Raw genomic sequence first — 20,276 nt, forward strand, 5'->3', positions numbered from 1 at the left:
GCAGAAAATGTAATGCAGTCTGAAAGTCACCGTAAGCGTGAACACAATCAATTAAGACCCGAAATGGTTTATCAAATCCTTCCAATGAACGCTAAGCCAGAATCCATCTTACACTATGGGACCTCCTTTACCAGTGGCAAAATATAGTAATAGGTTTTTACCCTTTCAACTGGTAAAAAAACTGACACCTTTATACAAGGCATCATGTTTGCAATAACCACGACACAAGCAGTCAAAATGCAAACAAAAAGAAACAACTCTGATGATGATAATGATATGCACTGTCCTTGAAGTTGATTGGTCCACACCCGAGACAGCTTTTCTTAGAGCCTAGTCTCCATTGGTGTTGGACCAGATGACGCCAAAAGGCGTACAACTCAAAGACAGCGCACTATCAGAGTATTGAGAGCTCGGGATAAGCATTAACACTTTGAGACCTCCTTTACCAGTGGCAAAAAATAGTAATAGGATTTTACCCTTTCAACTGGTACAAAAACTGATACCTTTATACAAGTTGTTTCTTTTTGTTTGCATAAATGTCGGAAAGACAGCGTCTAAATGACGCTGTCTTTCCGACAGACCTGTTCCAACAGACCTGTTCTTCACCTGAGGACAGCTGCTTGCGTTGTGGCCGAAACGTCGTGAGAATTGTATTTTATTATGTTTTAATTTCATTATTGTATTATTTCCCTTCTACGTGACTTTACCGAAAGAACCAAGAAGATGAAAGTAATAAAATAGAAAAAAAAAAAATCTGTTTCATTTTCACTTACCTTGAGTCCCGATGGAGGATTGCTTTGTCAGTAAGGGGGCAATGAGTCCGAATAATTGCACCCACACAACAACAACTGCCATTTGCCACTAAGTGGTGCTGACGTCACCACGGCGCTTGTGCCAGGCTATGTGTACATTGAGGTTACGTGAAGTGTGGAATGCCCACTGGCAGGTCACAGGGCAGACTAAGGCGCCACGGGTCGACTGACTAAGATGACTGGCCGATGCACCACCTCTACCCCCAACTTGCCAACTTTGTGTTTTAGCCACCCGGTGCTTCGCTCATTGTTGTGAGCGTCGCTCCTCTGCCCTCCATTGGTTTTGGAGGATGACTGCCTCCAACTACCCAGTAGTGTCCTTCACCAGCCTCCTCCACAGAGGCCAATCTTGACACCCCTGGTACCAGTCATCGGCAAGTCCACTCAGCTCCACATCCTCTTGCACCATATCACTCCATCTCTTCTCTAGCCCGTGCCATGCCCGTTTAGCCCCCTCAATTTGGTCGAACAAAAGCTGTTTAGGCATGCGGTGGCTTATCATGTGGGCTACATGACCCAGCCAACGCAGCCTTGCCTACCGGAGGAGCTCACCGATAGGAATTGTCCAGATCTTTCAAAGATCTAGGAGATCCACACAGAATACAGCCTGGTTAAACGCAGGATGGATCGTAACCAGGCCAGCATAAATGTTTCTAGCTGGCGAAGATGTTCCATTAGGGAGGTCCACGTTTTTGCAAGCATAGAGAAGAGAGGGCATGACTGTGGCCGAGAAGACCTGAAGCTTCATGTAGAGTGACAGACCAGGTAGCTTCCACACAGAATTATGCAAACGATGATAAGATAATGGCGCTCGACTGATTCAGAGTGAGACCTCTCCTGTCAAACCGAAGCCAGTAATGAGCACACTGTCCAGGTATGGGAAACTCCACTCTCTCCAGAACTGGGAGTTGTGGGGGTAAAGTGTCTGATGGTACAAAATACCCAGGCAGGTGCTTAGTTTTGGTGGGGCTGATGGTAAGGCCCCACCTCTTAGTGGCACGCTGCAGGTTCAGCAGCAGGACCTCCTTCTCTTCCTAATGGAGCAGCAATTACCAGATCATCGACATATGTAACATGGTTGACCACTAGGGAGCCATTCTTTGACTGCACCAAGGCATCGATCAGGCTCCCATTGTACCTGTACCAGATAAAAATTATTCTGGTACAGCCATTAAAGGCTTCATGAACTACGTGGTCGAAATAGATTTTGAATAATATGCGAGCCAGAAGACATCCCTGTCGCACCCCAAGGTGAACAGGGAATGACTCCGACTCCCAGCCATGTAGTTTTAACCGGGCCGGCTCACGATCATGAAGGTCCTTATTGATTGTGAGCAGAGAGTGAGAGACTCCGAAAGTACGAAGAACAACCCTGAGCAAAGGCCTACTGATAGTATCATAAGCCTTGACCAGGTCAATAAAGCAGAAATGCAGGTCTTGTTGGAATTCCCTACAGCTCTGGGTAGCAGATGGAGAGAGCATATGGCATCTGTGCAGGACCGCCCTTTCCTGAAACCACATTAGGGCTCCGCAAGCCTCTCCTCAGAGTGCCAGGCAGATCAATGTTGATTAATCCTTTCCAGGAACTTTTCTGACACACTGAGGTGTGAGATGCCCCTGTAGTTGTTACACCAGGGCATCCTTCCAACCCTGCGGAACCCGTCCAGTGGTCCAGACTGTTATTATAATGTCATATATGGCAGCCATTGCACAAACGCCACACTCCCTCAGCATTTCGCTTTGGAAAACATCTCTGCCCGGGGATTTTCCTGGTCTCAGACTCTGGATCGCATTCAGAACTTCCTCGACAGATGGAAGAAAATGACAACCTGCTCCCGGTCTAACCTGCTACGTACGAAAGCTCAACGAATGTCATCACATTGGCGGCCGAATGCCCGACAAATGTACCCCGGCCTGAAAAGCAACAGTACAGAGAAGATTTCACAAGGACAGAGCAATGTGGATGTCGGCCCGTCGCTGTGAATCATGCAGTTAATCATTGATGGCTTCTCTATTGCGAAATGTGATTATATTGCGAAGATTATCCAGTTTCAAGATGTGGACGTCCTTGCACTGGAATAAAATGCATATGGATTGACAGTGCCTTCGATCAAAGATAATCGGATACACTCTCATTGCTGCAAGCCACCATCCGAAACATGGCCTTGCAACAAATATAAAGAATGACCTGAAGGACACGTTCCAGGTCATGCCACACACCTCGCCACACTACAATCACCATCAAAATCAATGTCTACAAACCTCCAGATATGGAATGGCCATGTCCAGTATTACTGCTGCCAAACCACCATATCATCCAAATAGGCGACTTCAACAGCCACCACACCTTGTAAGGCTATATTGCCAACGATAGAGCTGGTGAACAACTGACATCATGGGGAGCAGCAGAAGACCAAGAACTTGGGACCAAGACCCAGAAAATGGCTAGCCACATTCTTCACTGACATCCATTCCCCAGGCTTCGTTCCAAAGGAGTGGAAAGAGGCAATGAAATAGCCATTCTGAAATAAGCAAGAACGCATTGGACGCTCAACTACCGCCCTATCTTCCTACTCGGTGTCTGCTACAAACTAATGGAGCGGCTTCTGCTCAAAAGGTTGATGCCCACGCTTAAAGAAAGTTCCCCAGGAACAAGCAGGATTTAGAACTGGTCGAAATTGTTGCGACCCGGTGCTTGCCTTAACAAAACGCATAAAAGCCGGTTGCAAACGTTAGCTAAAAACAGCAACAGCTTTCATCGACCTCTCTTCAGCTTACAATACCGTATGGCAGAAGGAACTCAAGCTTGTAAACGCCATGCCTCGCCGTCCGACAATGAGACTAATCACCGAAATGCTGATAAACCGATGATTCAACATCCACCTTGGTGAAACTGCGAGCAGCCCACGAAGATTGAGCAATGGACTCCCGCAGGGATCAGTTCTGGCACCAGCGCTGTTCTCTATACTAGCGACATTCCAGCAACATCTAGGAGTTACTTTGGATCGGATGCTTACTGTACCTACCCTCGCCACCTAAAACAAGCTAAAGGTAAAACGAAAACACGAGTGAATATTATTCAGAAACTTGCAAGAACAACCTGGGGAAGCGATGCCAGCACGTTGAAGATATCGACCCAGGCCCTTGTTCACGCCACTGCAGAGTACTGTGCCCCGGTGAGGGGTGCAAGACCTCGTACGAACCTTGTCGATGCCGAAATTAACAATGTGCTTCATATTATCAGCATTTACCTAAAGTTTACTCCACTCCCGTGGCTTCCTGTGCTGGCGAATATTGCTCCTGCCAACACCCAAAATGATGATGAGACGACACAGGAGTACAACAAGATAATGAAGAACTTCAACCTGCCGCTTCATCAAGATCTAAAGGAACCCCCATGCCCAAGGCTAATATCCAGGAAACCGTTCTGGATACGTGCCTTCGCTCTAGCAGCCGGAACAAGTAAACCCGTAAAAACAAAGTTTTTCACTATAAATCCTTTATATGCGTGGCGGCTAGAGTCCTCTCGTCCTCTGGCTTGAGATGGCTGCCACCTATGGGTCAGATGATTGCATGCAGCATTAAGCAATTGGTAATTAAATCTAATATTTTTGTCCTAAAAAGTGTAAAATTTTGGAAAAAATTTTTCACGAACATTAATTGTCACGCACAACGAGTCTGTGTGGAAAATGTCAGCTCGATTGGATCACGGGAAGTGGGTTAAAAAACGACCGAAAGATTTGCACGGTCGTAAGCAAGCAAACTTAATATAAAGGATTTAAAAAAAGACACCGCCGTTTGGTGGTCTGAATCATGGGCGATTATGGACGTGGTAAACAAAAACATAATTCACAATCCGACGGTGGAAGTACAGGGATTCTCTCTTCCATGACGACTATGGACCACGCTGAATTGCACTCGAACAAAACACGGCAGATGCGCATAGACGTTCCATGAATGGAAGAACAAAGAATCGCCCATCTGCGACTGTGGAAAAGTCCAATGAATGCTCCATCTATGCACATCCTGGCGGTATTGCTGAAATCTACACTGCCTCAACCACATCATTGGACTGGATGACGAACCTTTGCATTAATTTATGACGATCATTAATACAAAATAAAAACTGTTGCTTTTCACAATGTCATACGAAATAAGAACAGATGGCACCTCATCCAGCCACTCACAATATTTGATGCACCGCAGACTCGGCATGGTCATCCCCACTTTGCCCCATGACTTTTTATAAGCTGAAGGATTTCCCCTCCCCCAATACCTCTCAGAAATGCTCAGAAAATTTGCAAACCTGTTCCTGGGGTCGTAGGTTGGATCACTGTTATTTCCCTCAGTACGGTGATAGGTGTGGTGCTACAAGTTACTTTACAATTAAATAGTGATTTGAAGCAAATTCCTGCAACTACCTCCCATCCTTGCAGCACCTCATGGCTCTCCGAACCTCCTAGTGAAGGCTGCGGATAGCCTCCTCATTCTCTGACGTGGGATGCTGCAGACGATGAAAGTGAGCATGTCCCTTCTGAGTCAGCCTGAACACCTCCTCTGTCAGCCAGGGTCTCTGGTTAGGTCTGGACCGTGTACACAATGCAGCCATTGCAGCTGCATTTTTTCAGTTTCAGTTTCATTTATTTCGTACTTGCGGGAAGTACCCCACATTGCCCGGGTCTTAAAAATAATTAAAAACTACTCTTAAAATCTAACAGCAGTGCGTACTGACTGTGGTTGTACCTATTATGATTACAGCAGTGCATACTAACTGTGGTGGTACCTGCTATCACTAGAGTAGTACATGCTGACTCTATAGCAGTATTTATCGACTGTATAGCACAAAGTACTCACCTGACAGAGTGGCGTGGTGAGGCCTAGTCCCGTGCGGTGGTACCTGCTATGATTACAGCAGTGAATACCGACTGTGATGGTACCTGCTATGATTACAGCAGTGCATACTGACTGTGGAGGTACCTGCTAAATCTAGCGACTGTATAGTAGTAATAACTGCACGCATCAGGGTGGGGGAGACATCACACAGTTAAGAATTTACCTGAGCATTTAGTGTATTTTTATAGCATTTTTAACGCGAAAAAAAATGCCCCCCCACCCCACAAAAGGCGCGTGAGTTGGTATGGTTGTGCGCGCACGCGTGATAATTATAGACGCCTTTCCCCCTCGGGACTCTTCCACAAGCTTAGTTGGATATTTTTTTCGTGGTTTAGTGATAATTAATTGAAGATTTATAGGTTAGTAGCCCTCGCACCCGTCCAGAGCCCACACACACATACAGGGGCACACACGCGTGCAAAAGCTCACGGCTCACGTGCGTACACTCACTTTCACACACTTTCATATACACACTCACACGTGCACACATTCACACAATCACTCCCAGCATGAGGCTGACTCATTACATCTTGCGCAGGATCGCTCGAGTTTGCGTATGAAGTCAATGGACAAAATATGTGTATATATCTCTTTGGAAGCTGGTGCGTAAGTGCGGATGTTCGTAAGTTGATGACTGCATCTACCCCTATATCCTTACAAACTGTTTGGGACAATTTTGTCAGTGAGCACCTATGAAGAAGACCTGTTGAACATGTGACAACAGGGGTTACCACACCAAAACAGGTCACATTTTCTATCCAGTTTTTATAATTAAACAACATATCGCGTACTCGGTTGACACGGAGTCAAACTTGGCGTGGCCAGGGCCAGTTCAGTTACTATTTGCCAACATTATTATCCATGGCTAAGAATTGAAATAATGTACCTGGATTCATAACACTATGGACGTAACACTTCCATTCAGTTTTGCACGGAGGCTTTCGTGACCAATATTATCCATAATAGAGGTATTTTGGGTTAAATCGCGTAAATATAAATGCATCGTTAAACCCGCTCCAATCCAACACAGCCAATTAGTAAGGTTTGTCACGTAAACAAAACATAACAATAACAGGTTTTGTGATATCTTGCGCCCAAAAAACGGCAGGATGTACATGCATGATGTGCATACATAATGTGCATGAATAATATATGTTGATTACCCTATGAATAACACAACTGGTAAAGGATATCCATTGTAATTTACCTACTGCATAGGTTATACACAATCCGCAAAGCCATCACTCCAACCATCAAGAAGGATCCTGTTGAGGAGCCTCTCAAGACCATCACCTTACCCTACATTGCTGGGGTCACAAAAAAGATCTCCAAAATCCTGAACACAAGATCCAGGTCCGATTCAACACAGTACATAAAATCCGTGATCTGGTCCCGTCTGTAAAATATGTGGTTCCAGACATACAGTACCCTGGCGTCTACAAACTAAGTTGCCTCTGTGGTAGCAGTTACATTGGAGAAACCAAACGACATGTTTCGGACCGCATCCGTGAACATAAAGCAGACTTGAAACACGGCAGGACAAACACCTCAGCCGTGGCAGATCACTGTTACAATTCAGTGGGTTTACATGATATTGACTTCTCCAAGACAGAGGTTCTATGCAAGCCATCTGGCTACCATGAGAGATTCGTTCATGAGGCGATCCACATATACAAACACAGCGACAATTTCAACCGAGAAGATGGATTCCGGCTTAGCAATCATTGGAAGGACGTAATAAACCATTTCGGATCTTAACTGATTGTGTCCACGTTTACAGTGACTTTCAGACCGCGTTCCACTCACTGACATTGACTATATATCTTGTATTCTCCGCAGGGAATGGATTCTTTGCTCCGCTGCAAGCTTCCTACCACCACTCTCCCATTGACATATTTCGTTGCTTCCTCTTAGTACCTTTCACGCGACGGTCAGTGGTATAGTGTATAGCATATTGTATAATAATAAATAGTATTAAAGTGTAATGTTTAATACAATGTATAAGGTAATATATAGTATCGTAATTGTATAGTGAATATACAGCAGTGTGGTATACAGTTGGGTGGGTAGAATAATACATAGTGTAATATTACACTATTTATTATTCTAAGACATAGGGTAGTGTATAGTAATACAGTATACAATTTAATGTTGGGTTTGTCTATGGCAGCATATAGTACGGGATAGACCCGTGAGATGTAAGGAAAAAGTTTAAAAAGTTTAGCTGGAAGCATATTATATTTTTTGCGACCTAGAATTGTAATGTATTACTTACGGTTAGTAGCTCAGCTTATTGAGAGTATATTTAGCATACTGATGATACTATGTAGTTTATACTTTAGCTTGTTACGTAGTTGTTTAGTTACTGCAGCTACATACTATTAACATTCCTTCTCTTTATTAATGCTACCCCCTCCCTTTGATGCTGCTAATCCTGCATAATGCATGGGCATAATATGACTTTGAAAACCCCCCACCCACCTCCTACGCATTTCACAAGTAGCACTAGTCGCATTCCTGCATTTCCCATAAATATGCTAAATTCCTCTTCATATGCAAATTCTTTTGTCAAGGCGCTCTTCCTCCTTCCTCCCAGCTTAAATAGACGATCCAAGCCTAGGACGTTGTCATTCAGACTCTGTCTTATCTACAGACATGTTCTTCACCTGAGGACGGCTGCTTGTGTTGTGGCCGAAACGTCGTGAGAATTATTTTAGTATGTTTTATTTTTATTATTTTATTATTTCCATTCTACGTGACTTTACCAAAAGAACCAAGAAGATGAATCCCTGCAGTCACGAAAGCTTTAAATCGAAATTTTACATAATACTCGTTGAGATAATTGAAGACACGTGCTATAGTGGGTGGAGGGCGCTGTCTGATAGGGGCGGGGCCGAACGGGTGTATAAGGGGAGCGAGGCCCGCAGTCTACGCACTTGCCCGGGGACTAAAACGCAACGATGTGGAAAACATTAGGGCCGACTGAGTTGTAAATATGTTAGCCTTTCAAAATAAAAACTTCACCTTTTTAAGAAAGGACGCATCGAAGGAGTTTCTTTACACCTGTATAGATGGAAGCAAATGGAAATGAATCCAATTGCTATCGTGGTTTCTCCTGCCCAGGGTTATGGTGTCTGGATCCCCATGGAAAGAGAGTTGTACAATACTGTGACCCACCAACCCTCGCTGCCTCCTCAGTGTTGGATTATAGGCGTACAAAACGAGTGACACCCGGAGATTACGTCGCACATTATGATGTCATTTCAAGGAAAAGGTAAATGTGTGTTTTCGTTTTGTGCTGTTTTCAAGTTTTGAAATATCCTTGTATTATTGCATTTAGTACTTATTTCGAGGAAAATTTGATCATATTTGACGAGAGTTATCGTGACCTCCATTACAGATAGACAGACAAATGGCAAACTTTTGGGTTTACCTCAACCTTGTGTTTAGCATCCACAGTCTCTTCCAGCTTCACTTTTGATGTTGAACGGGTTTCCTGCACGTGAATACCAATTCAGTGATGAATGTATTAATATTCATTTCGTGGAACAATTTCATCTAGCATAGTCTATCTCTGAGAAATTTATGTAATTTAATTTCCAAGCAAAAACTAAAAAAGACTGCATTAAGTGCATACAATGACGCACCTCCTGATGTTCCTAATTTTTTAATTTAATTAACTGGTGCATTACTTGGTGTGGATTTCAGAAAGGACAATCCTTCAACTTTGTATGTGATGATGATGATAGCACAATGCGAACACAGGTGAGATAAATAGTTAATAACATGAATAACTAAAAAAAACATAAAATAAAGCATGCACCATGTAAAACAATGTGATACATTGGAACACACGAGCCAGATCAACCAAGGAAAATGTGGGCTTGCCTAAATGTCCTCATACTCTGATGAAAACAGAAAAGACTATTCTATTCTTTGTTTTGATTTGCCATGATTTTAAAGGCACATATATGCCAGATGCAGTGTAAAAGTACACTTTAAGAGCAACGATGGGTGGGACATGGTCGCATTTGCGTGGACCACCCATCACATGTTTTTTTTTACATTTGCTTAAGACAATCACCTGGGTCAGTCGAGATAAATGTCAAAACATTTAATTTCATTGGCGAGAAATCAATCAAATGAAGTCTTTGAGTGCACTAACTAAAGAACAAATGGCTCCCAAGAACGACATTTTATATCCGAGCGAGAAAGCAAAGGGAAGATAACTTTGCCATCATTGCCTTACAGGAGACGCACGTTGAGGAGCGTGTGCATGCCAAGTCACAGAATAAATGTTTATATCGTTGTTGCTGCCATATACCACCGTTAACATGGCCTTTCCACCTTCATCATGCAAGGCCTAAATGCATATTGCTTTCAAATTCACCACCACCATAAGTAACAGCACATCGATAACTGTCAGAGTTGGCAATGTGATGGTCGTCAATGTATATAAGCCCCAGATTAAACCATGGCCATCACCACCTCTGCCCACTGTATCTCACCTGGCAATATATGTGGGTGGCTCCAAAGCCACCACACACAGGGCTGGAGAGACACTCAAGGAATTGCTGACACAAGATACCTTCCTTATTTTAGACCCCTAAACAGCTTGGCACAATTCATGACGCCCAACGGAAAAAAGTACTCCAACTGATACTTTGAATTCTTCTCAAAGGCCAAGAATGGACATCCCCTAATGGCTTCATGAACATTTATGGGCAATTTTATAAAGTTAAAACAGACCAGAACTCATTCACATCTGATAACGGTCGTAACCTCAAAACCACACCCATGTTGGAACCTTTAGAAGGTCAACTGTTTTGTTTCAAAAAAGAAACTCTCCAATTGAAAGACCTGGATCCAAAGCCGAAGCCCTTCTAAAAATGCATACAAATTCTAACATCTGCCACAAACAAACATCTTGAGGGGGCTATCGGAAAATCTGGACGCCATGATGGGAGCCAAAAACAGACCAACAATATATACATAGCTCATCAGAACTGGGAACCAAAATGAGGATAGTTAACTGATTGAACCACTGAACTCTGCACGAAAAAAACGTTGGGAAGACGTCACTGCACTCCAGCTGTAAAGACTAACAGCCCGTCTGGAACTTAGGTGACTCAAAACCAATAGCACAGTCCACAAAAACCATGGCAAATGCTTTGGCTTTTCACACGCAGTCCTGCTTTGAAGGCACCAATGGACAAACTGACTAAATAAGATATCCAGAATCATCTCACTATCACCTTGAGTACAGCAGAAATTATTGACATCTGCTGCCTATGACACCATTTGGCGACATGGCCTACTGCTGAAGATGGCCAGCAATAATCAGATGCCGTTATACTGTTCATCTAATGGACACGATGCTCAGCGACCTTACTTTCAGAGAATACCTCACTGGTAAACACAACCACAAGAGAAGTATCAACAATGGTCTCCCTTAAGTCTCGGAACTAGCACCATCACTACTAAAGATATGCAGTAAAAGCTCTGTTATCGGGCATTCATGGGCAAAGGAATACTTATGGTTCACCACATTTTCCAAGTACATAAAACTTTTCACGAGCCTACGTTTTAACTATACTAAAAAAAATTCTATTTTTAGCAAAAGTGCTCACCAGTCAGTCATTCTAAGTTGAGTGTAGAGAAGCAGTGGACAGTTTAGAGTACAGTAGACAAAGTCAGCAAAGCACAACACCATCACCATAGCAGATGTTTAAATTGAGATTTCCTCTAGTTCCAGCACTTGGCAGCATCCTGAAGTTTCCGTAAACAACAGATCTCTGATAAGCACACAACAAAATGCCGGATGGATATTGGAATTTTTTTCTGCATATGTGATGAAGGATTTGTACTGCCGTATATAACAAATGCTGGTTAATGTAGCATTCTTGATGATAACATTACAGATAACAGAGCTTCTGCTATACATATACGCGAATTCCATTTACATAATCTCAAGTTAATATATGCAGATTTCATAACCCTTGCTACACAGGGCACAAACATTTAAAACATTGCCAATACTCTAACAGCTGATCTAATTTTCGATTTAAAGCTTTCGTGACTGCAGAGATTCATCTTCTTGGTTCTTTCGGTAAAGTTACGTAGAAGGGAAGTAATAAAATAATAAAAATAAAACATAATAAAATGATTTTCACGACGTTTCGGCCACAACGCAAGCAGCCGTCCTCAGGTGAAGAACATGTCTGTCGATAAGACAGAGTCTGAATGGCACGTCCTAGGCTTGGAGCGTCTATTTAAGCTGGGAGGGAGGAGGAAGAGCGCCTTGACAAAAGAATTTGCATATGAAGAGGAATTTAGCATATTTATGGGAAATGCAGGAATGCGACTAGTGCTAATTGTGAAATGCGTGATCTCATGTTATTGGATGCATATTTCCACAACTAGAGACTGACCAAATACCTGCAAAACTACCGAAAGTGCCCCACATAAAACAGATCTATGAAAAGACAATCCCCCTTCTTGGATTGTGCAATCAACATCCTAGAACCACTACCAGATCTAGAAAAAAACAATGACGAACATAGTAGAACGTGGACATCAAGAATAAATACCTAATTCGAGATTTAATCAATGTACCTCCGAACCTTGACATTCCTGGAATACACTGGTGTAGTATTTACTCGATCAATACATTAACAGGCCGATGATCATATCTCGTTATGGAAAATTAAGGACAAGCCGCAATGCGATTGTGTCCATTCTACCAAAACTATGGACCATATCGTAAACCACTGTAGTCTGCCCTGTTTAAATGGAGGATGAATAGTAAAACAACACAAACTTTCTCCAGAAGCCCGCTCAGGACTAACAGGACTCGATATTGGCATAATGCTCCTGAAGATATTGTCACATGCAAGAACAGAACAGTGGAACTATATTTTACTCCACATTTACTTTGCATATCTGCTTTAGTAATCAAACATAATTTAACTCAACATGAAGAATACCCTATGTGTGGAAGATGCAATTCTATTGCGAAGAGCCATGAGTTAAAAAGTGGATCTGAACTAAATTTATGCTACTGAAAACAGTGACTGAATACCAAAACAATGCAAAACAACTCATAAAAATGTATGCTTTCACTAAATTTGTACTTACCAATTACAAAAATATTACTATTTTTATTTTACCAGGTGAGGCCAACTGAGCTATATAGTTTTTTTTCGATGCGACCTGGCCACAAATGATAGCTCAACGTAATAACTTATCACTTGGAAATGTATTGCAGCAAAACACTCTTAACATAGGATGATGATTCTAAATGTGGAGGGGGAATACGGAGGACCTGTAGGAAAAACCATGCGACCACGGCGAGAACATTCAAACTCCAAATAAACAAGTGTCCGGGTCGAAATCGAACCCACGACCTCCTGTATACCGAGAGAGATAGTCAACATCTCATATGTACATGTGCACTCATGTCGATAGGAAATATTCCCCCTCCAAAATTGTAAGCTGTGTGCGTCATTGATATACACACAGTGCACATATTATATGAACACATTTACCTGCACATTTTTACATATGTGTAAATGTTTTATGTTGGTAATTTTTAGTCAGTTTTACCTCATTGAACTTATGTATCTCCATCTTGGCTTTAAACACAGCATTCTCTATCTGCATATAAACATTACGTGACAATGTATTAATATACATGCTGACGAACACTTAATTGCAAATTGTTCCTGATGTTGTTACTTTAACTGCAATTATGTATATTAAACATTTAATCGAAGTAGTGAAATGTCACAACACTATGTCATTAAGCACCTTGAACCTCAAAACGTATACATTTCATCAGGCAAATTGGCTTGAAATATTTAAGTTTTAATCTCCCAAAATAACCAATTTGTCCCTCCACAGACTCGACATGTGGTGAACCATATAGGACATATTGTAGATCAAACTTTATTGCAATAAATCTTGACACGACATGAATGTTCAATATGCAGATACACACTATGAGCATATAGATGCACAGGATGCACATCTACACATGTAAGGACCACCACGATTGACATGGACGACTCAGTCTTCTCTTTCAATGTAGGGCGGGTGTAATCGACCTCCGGGAATGACAAAAAAGTATACAGCCTATCACGGTTATCATAGTAATGCTTAGCTGTGAAAGTATAATTCATGGTGGAAACCTGGACACTACTCAACTTTCCACGTTGTCCAACCGACTTCTAGACCCTTTGAATATTTCATCACTTGTACTCTCCACAGCCAAACGGTGACTTGAATATCCGACTCTCTCCTGCTCACCTACACCATCAGTTCTGCCAACATCCTCCACCCTGGCACTCCCTCTCCCCGATGTCACCACAGCCTCACCAATTCTGTGAAACACGCCTGCTGTTACAATCCCTCTCCATGGGTAGTTCCTTTGCTTGGCAGGAGTGTGTACAACCTTTCCTGCGTGTGTCACCTTAATTTGCATCATTACACTACCTCCATGGGTATCCCTATTACGTTGCACCCCTTTCATTTAACCACATGACTGTGGTCATAGTACACGCGCAATTTCAAGTGGCCTTTTCCAATGGCTGGACCAAATTTGATGTGCATCTATTCAGTAATATTGGGCAATGCCACCAGACTAAAGCCGCTTAATAATTCTGCAATTTTATTTGTACTGGATGTACCATACAGGACCCACAATTGTGACCTCTACTTAAACTTCAATCTCACCTCAATTGATTCATCCATAATATCGGTTGTGTGAAATCTGTGCTATGCGCAGCTAATTAATTAACTCCATTGTCAAACCCGAGAAACCTAAGACGTCCATCTCACATTACCTTTTAACTATCCGAAGAACAAAAATAGAAATAGGTGACAAAACCGTTGACGTTGCAGGACCAACGTTTTGGAACAACCTTGTTTCCTCCCTTAACATCGTTAATCTTTCTTCAAAATATCCCGAAGCAGAAGATTATTGTTGGATACAGCCACATTTGCCAATGAGATTTGTGACTTTGATCTTGATCAGTGTATGTATAGTTCGATTTTAATGTGCAGTTTAATTTCGAGACTGTGTTTTGTCTTGGTGTTGTCTGGAACTTTGTGTTGTTGTCTTGGCCTTGCCAAAGTTTGCATTTAGTGTTGAAACACCGGCAGGAATGTACTTTTGTAATTCATTCATGATTACACTATATAACAAGAAAATTGTCCCTAGGTAGTAAGTGTTATTTTCTAATTACTTATGCCTCAAAAGTACAGTGATATTTTGAAATTCACCTATTTTCAATGAGAATTCCATATAGATTCAGTGCTGAGTAAACTTGGAGTAACTTTTAGAACATTTCATCATGGGACATTCTAGAACATTTCAGTAATATAAATAGTAGTATAAATACAGGGGCCTTAAGCCCACCACTTCAGTTTAGTTCCAGCTGCCTAAGTCGATACATTTCTGCATTTTTCTGAGATGGCATCAAGAGGCTGCAAGCATCTGGCAGACGCATTTTTCTATGTATGTGGCCAATTTATCAAGACAAGAGCGAAAAGGTACTCTGTGGAAGCATCTGCTAAGATGTGTGAGGCCTACAATGCATATTTCGGCATGCCTATCGGGGATTAAGACAAACCCTGGGCACCTCATTTCACATGCGAGAAATGCAATAAAACTCTGGAAGGTAAGATGGACAATTGTTGCTTGGAATTTAATGTTATAACATTTGTTACAAAAAATGTAATTGGAAAAGTTTTGCATTTTAAAATGTCTTACAATTTTCAATGTTTTTAAAAAACAATATATCACATGTGAAAAAGATTGTTGAGAATCTTTTACACATTTGTCATGGGTGAAATAAATGTTTTTGTAGGATGGTATACGAGGGAAAAAGTGGACCCATGAAGTTCGCTATCCCAAGAATTTGTCGGGAACCCACTGACCACTCAAGCAACTGCTACTTCTGCATGGTGGACCCTTCCAAACGTTGACTGGCAAGAATGCACCTGCTATCACGTATCCGCACCTTCCTTCATCCATCACCCTGGTGCCACCCTGCCATGAGCTCCCCGTACCCACTCCTCCGTGTGTGGGTACGGGCAGCAAGTCAGAGAGTGAGGAAGACGTCGATCCAGATGACAATTTCAGAAGTGGAGCTGAGGAGAGAAATCCATACTACCCTAACCAAAAAGACCTCATCGACTATATTACAGATCTTGGTCTCACCAAGTCCAATGTCGAGCTTTTTACATCTAGGCTCAAGCAGTGGAACTTGTTGGATGAAAGTGTGCAAGTCGCAGATCAGAGGAAGCGTCACCAACCTTTTTGCAGCATCTTCACCCGTCAAGATGAACTCTGCTTCTGCCACAATGTGACCAGTTTGTTCGAGGCAATTGGAATTGCATGTAACCAGAATGAGTGGCGCCTCTTCATTGACAGCTCATCTAGGAGCCTCAAAGCCGTGTTGCTCCATAATCTTAAACAACTACGCTGGTTTGGTCGTCTGCGTGCGTATCTGGACGTTAATTTATTTACGGACCCACCCAAACAGCTCGCTCTGATTCGATGAAAATAAAACAGCCGGCAAAAAGCCACAGCTCACTTTGATTCGATAAAAATAAATAATTAACACGCCCGGAAGAGAGCTATAGCATAGGTCTGGCAAGGTCTGCGCCGCAGTGCTGCAGTGCACTGTGGGCGCAGACCCTGCGCTGTGTGAGTGTGGTGTGTATGCAAGTGTGCGAATGGTAGTTACACTAATATTACGTTTATTTATGTAAAAAATGGGTGCTGCGTGCTGTGATTAGTGGAGTCCCCAAACAACTTTACCTTACGAGTAGGCAGGGGTCGCTATACAGTAAGTCTTAGCGGACTGAGCTGGCAGCTTCACCTGCCGGGACCACGGCCAGTTGCGTAGCGCACCCCTACAGTTTCGCCCATGGGTCAATACCCCCATGGGGCAACCCAGCTGACTGTTTGATGGGTACAATGGGTACTTTTCGGTTTATCCGGCTTATTACCATTATTATGTATTGACGTTGATCACGTCTCCATGGACGGCATGCTGCTGCTGGTAAGGGCATGTGTTTTATAATATGCAGCATGTGTCCGCGTATCATGTTTGCCACGGATGCAGTTGGCATTACTGTACATTTATGATGTTTTGGAGTGCCAATCCCATGCACATTGAAATGTAATAAACTGTCTAAAAAGGTTGCAGCCCGGCCCCCACTGCTGTCACTCTCTGGCCGTTGCCCAAGCCATATCGGAATTTGCGACATGCTAAAACAATGAGTACAGTGTGACACCACCCGGGTAACTCCCGGGATCAAAATGGGCATTGGAAATTCATCGCTTTATTGAGATGATTATGGTACTACCACAGGGTATTGTGAACGGTTCAGGAGGAGGAGAGGTCTGGATTTGTAAGTCTCACAGTACCGGTAAGAAGCGCCGGGTGGGGGATGCCCTCCACTGGGGTACAAATTCTGTCATTATTATTATTATACGATCATGCAATGTTTCTATCTGCAAGCTGTCATAACTCAAACGATCCCCGTTATTGTTCGATTGAGAAATGGAGTGACCCACACACCTCTGACACCATATGTGAGGAACCCAACAATCTGATGCATGTGTAATGCGGACATGCGTAAAACACCCACAATGGGAATACATAAACGTAAACGTAAAAATACCAACAAAATACATTTTAATATAAGAAAAAAATAGGTGGCCCCATAGCGCATCTGTCTGTGTGTGTACATACAGACGGAGGATGCAGGGGCCAACCTGTGTGCGATCGGAACGGTGCAATTGCTGACCAATGTCACTGTGGATGGTGCACACGCTGACGCACACCGGAGCTGTGTCTTTGCTATGCAAGGGCATGGTGGATGGTGGAGCGCATATGGATGGTGCGTTACGAATACAATAAAACAAACCGCTGGAAGCAGCCATGCGAGCAGGCTACCTTGAGAGCGATCGCGAATGTGTTGCGTGTCTGGCAGAAGCCTCGCTCTTTCAGATGCCGTACCAGCTTCGTCAACTCTTCGCTACGATTCTGCTGTATTCCATGCCAGCAGATACGAAGACTCTCTGGGATAAATTCTACGACCAATTGGCTCGCGATTACGAGTACCAGTACCGCCAGCTGACCAACAAAGAAGAAATGGTAAATCTTCTTGGTTCTTTCGGTAAAGTCACGTAGAAGGGAAGTAATAAAATAATAAATATAAAACATAATAAAATAATTCTCACGACGTTTTGACCACAACGCAAGCAGCCGTCCTCAGGTGAAAACCAGGTCTGTCGAGGCGACAGCGTCTGAATGAAATAGCACACGTGCTTGGAGCATATATATGAGCTGGGTTGGAAGGGGGGGAAAGGGCGCCTTGACAAAAGAATTTGCATATCAAGAGGAATTTAGCATATTTATGGGAAATGCAGGTATGTGATTAGTACTACTTTTACACGTGAATTATGCAGGATTAGCAGCATCAAAGGGAGGGGATATGGGAAATGCAGGTATGTGATTAGTACTACTTATACCCGTGCATCATGCAGGATTAGCAGGATCAAAGAAAATAAAAGAAATGGTAAAGTTCAAGACCCTTCACAGCCTCCACGAGTTCCTCACGGCAGTTGGGATCGCTCTGTCGGACTTTGACGACCTCCTGCAGCTTTCCGAGTACCCACACTTGGTCTTGGACTCGCTGCTTGAGAACAACCATATCCGCCGCGAATTGGACACGAAGGACTTCCCATTTCGACTTCGGCGCAAACAGTTCCCCATTGTCCCAGCCTTCGCGATGACCATCAACAAGGCGCAAGGGCAAACTGTTCACAACCTGCGATTATATCTACCAACGCCATGCTTCTCGCACGGCCAACTGTACGTGGCACTATCGCGAGTCATCGCAGGATCCAACATCAAGGTGCTTATTGAGGGACCTGACGACGAGGAGGAAGACGGAGTGTACACGAAGAATATCGTGTATCGGCAGATATTTCAATAAGTTGCGTTCTATATTTCAATAACTTGCATTCTTGAATATTGTCGATTGAGCGTCTCATAAAAATACATATAACCTCACAAAAATAAACATAAAACAATCACCAAAACATGTATATTGTGTTCAGCCACTTTCAACTCCCCACCAACCAAGCGGGCGGCAACTGCTAGTGGTAACAGATGTAGTGACATCGCGGACATCACGTATGCAGCAACATCATGGATGACACTGGGTAACGCCGGCTCTAGCGAGGCATGGCGTGCGATGTATTGACATCGGGGACACCCCATAGATATGGGTGTAGTACCAACCCTAGAGGGGCTCGGTGAGCGCTGATAGAGAGCGCTGAGTGGCACCACGCTCGGCGTGCAGTGCTGTCCCCTATAGGAGGGGGTGTGAGGGTGCCAGCCTTGAATGGGGTTAATGTAGGCCATGGCACTCTGGTTGACCCTGAAAGGCACGTGATGGGTAAAGTATACACAGGGCCCCCAGGTGGGGGCTAGGGGTGGTCACGTGTCAGGTGAGATCCTGCTAGAGGATTCGAGAAGGTGGTCGTGGCCAAGGGCAGAGCTAGCCATGACCAGTGAGGATATAAACCGGGTCCCCAGAGGGACCGGGGTTCAGCGTTGCTGTTGTTATCCTGAAGATCTACGTTCTACATTCCACGTCCGAGAAGAGTCACCAACACGTGGACCTGGACCCAAGCCAGGGTCCTGCCCGTTGTAGCTACTCAAAGTGTAATTAGTGTAGTTAGCCTGGTGGTCCACCACCATAGGCTATTGTATGGTAAGGGGGCAGTTACCCCTTTGTGTTGGTATCAATAAATGTATTTCCTCCAAGGAGTACATCTGCGACTCAGTTGAATCCCATATAAGAGTACCCGTCTCTTCCCCTGGCTCACTCAATGCACCTCTAAGAGGATTACAACAACATCAAGACCTTGCTGTATGCCTTGAAGTATGATGAGTATGGCTGGGAGGTCATCGGAGACTTCAAAATGGTGGCATTCCTGAAGGGACTCCAAGGCGGTATTACCAAGTTTCCCTGCTATTTTTGTCTTTGGGACAGCAGGGACACGAAGGCGCACTACCACAGGCAGGACTGGCCACAGCGGACCGAGTTCTCTGTGGGGAGGAACAACGTCAAGTGGGAGCCACTGGTGGACCCCCCGAAGGTGCTGATTCCACCACTGCACATCAAATTGGGCCTTATGAAACCATTTGTTAGAGCTGTAGATAAGGAGTTGGCATCCTCCAAGTACCTTTAAGACTCCTTCCCTAAGCTGTCTGAGGTAGAGGTCAAAGCTGGTGTCTTCGTCGGACCACAGATAAAGAATATTTTGGAGTGCAATGAATTCCACATGAAGCTGACTAGTAAAGAGAAAGTAGCTTGGAACAGCTTTGTCGCAGTGGTTCGGGGCTTCCTAGGAAATGAAAAGTCCGAAAACTATGTAGAGCTGGTTGAGACACTGGTGAAGAACTATGGCACAATGGGCTGTAGGATTTCCTTCAAAGTTCATATCCTTGATGCTCATCTTGTTAAATTAAAGGATAACATGGG

The 20,276-nt window shown here is 43.5% G+C and overlaps 1 protein-coding gene across 7 annotated transcripts in view; it reads right to left on the reverse strand.

Moving 5' to 3' along the window:
- The window catches only part of LOC144737870 (guanylate-binding protein 2-like), a 234,684-nt gene that overhangs the window by 111,766 nt on the left and 102,642 nt on the right, over positions 1-20,276 (reverse strand). For 5 of the 7 annotated variants that reach the window (XM_078620753.1, XM_078620750.1, XM_078620751.1 and 2 more), the window contains exons 11-12: positions 13,311-13,361; positions 9,139-9,201 (exon numbers count right to left, since the gene is read on the reverse strand). The exons of 1 other annotated variant lie outside the window; for it this stretch is intronic. In XM_078620753.1, the coding sequence (XP_078476879.1) occupies positions 9,139-9,201; positions 13,311-13,361 (114 nt within the window). The remainder of the gene's footprint in view (positions 1-9,138; positions 9,202-13,310; positions 13,362-20,276) is intronic. One more of the 7 variants, XM_078620752.1, reaches the window with a different exon arrangement.

The sequence above is a fragment of the Lampetra planeri genome, chromosome 74, assembly GCF_965212315.1.
Source record: "Lampetra planeri chromosome 74, kcLamPlan1.2.h2, whole genome shotgun sequence".
NCBI classification, from domain to species: domain Eukaryota; kingdom Metazoa; phylum Chordata; class Hyperoartia; order Petromyzontiformes; family Petromyzontidae; genus Lampetra; species Lampetra planeri.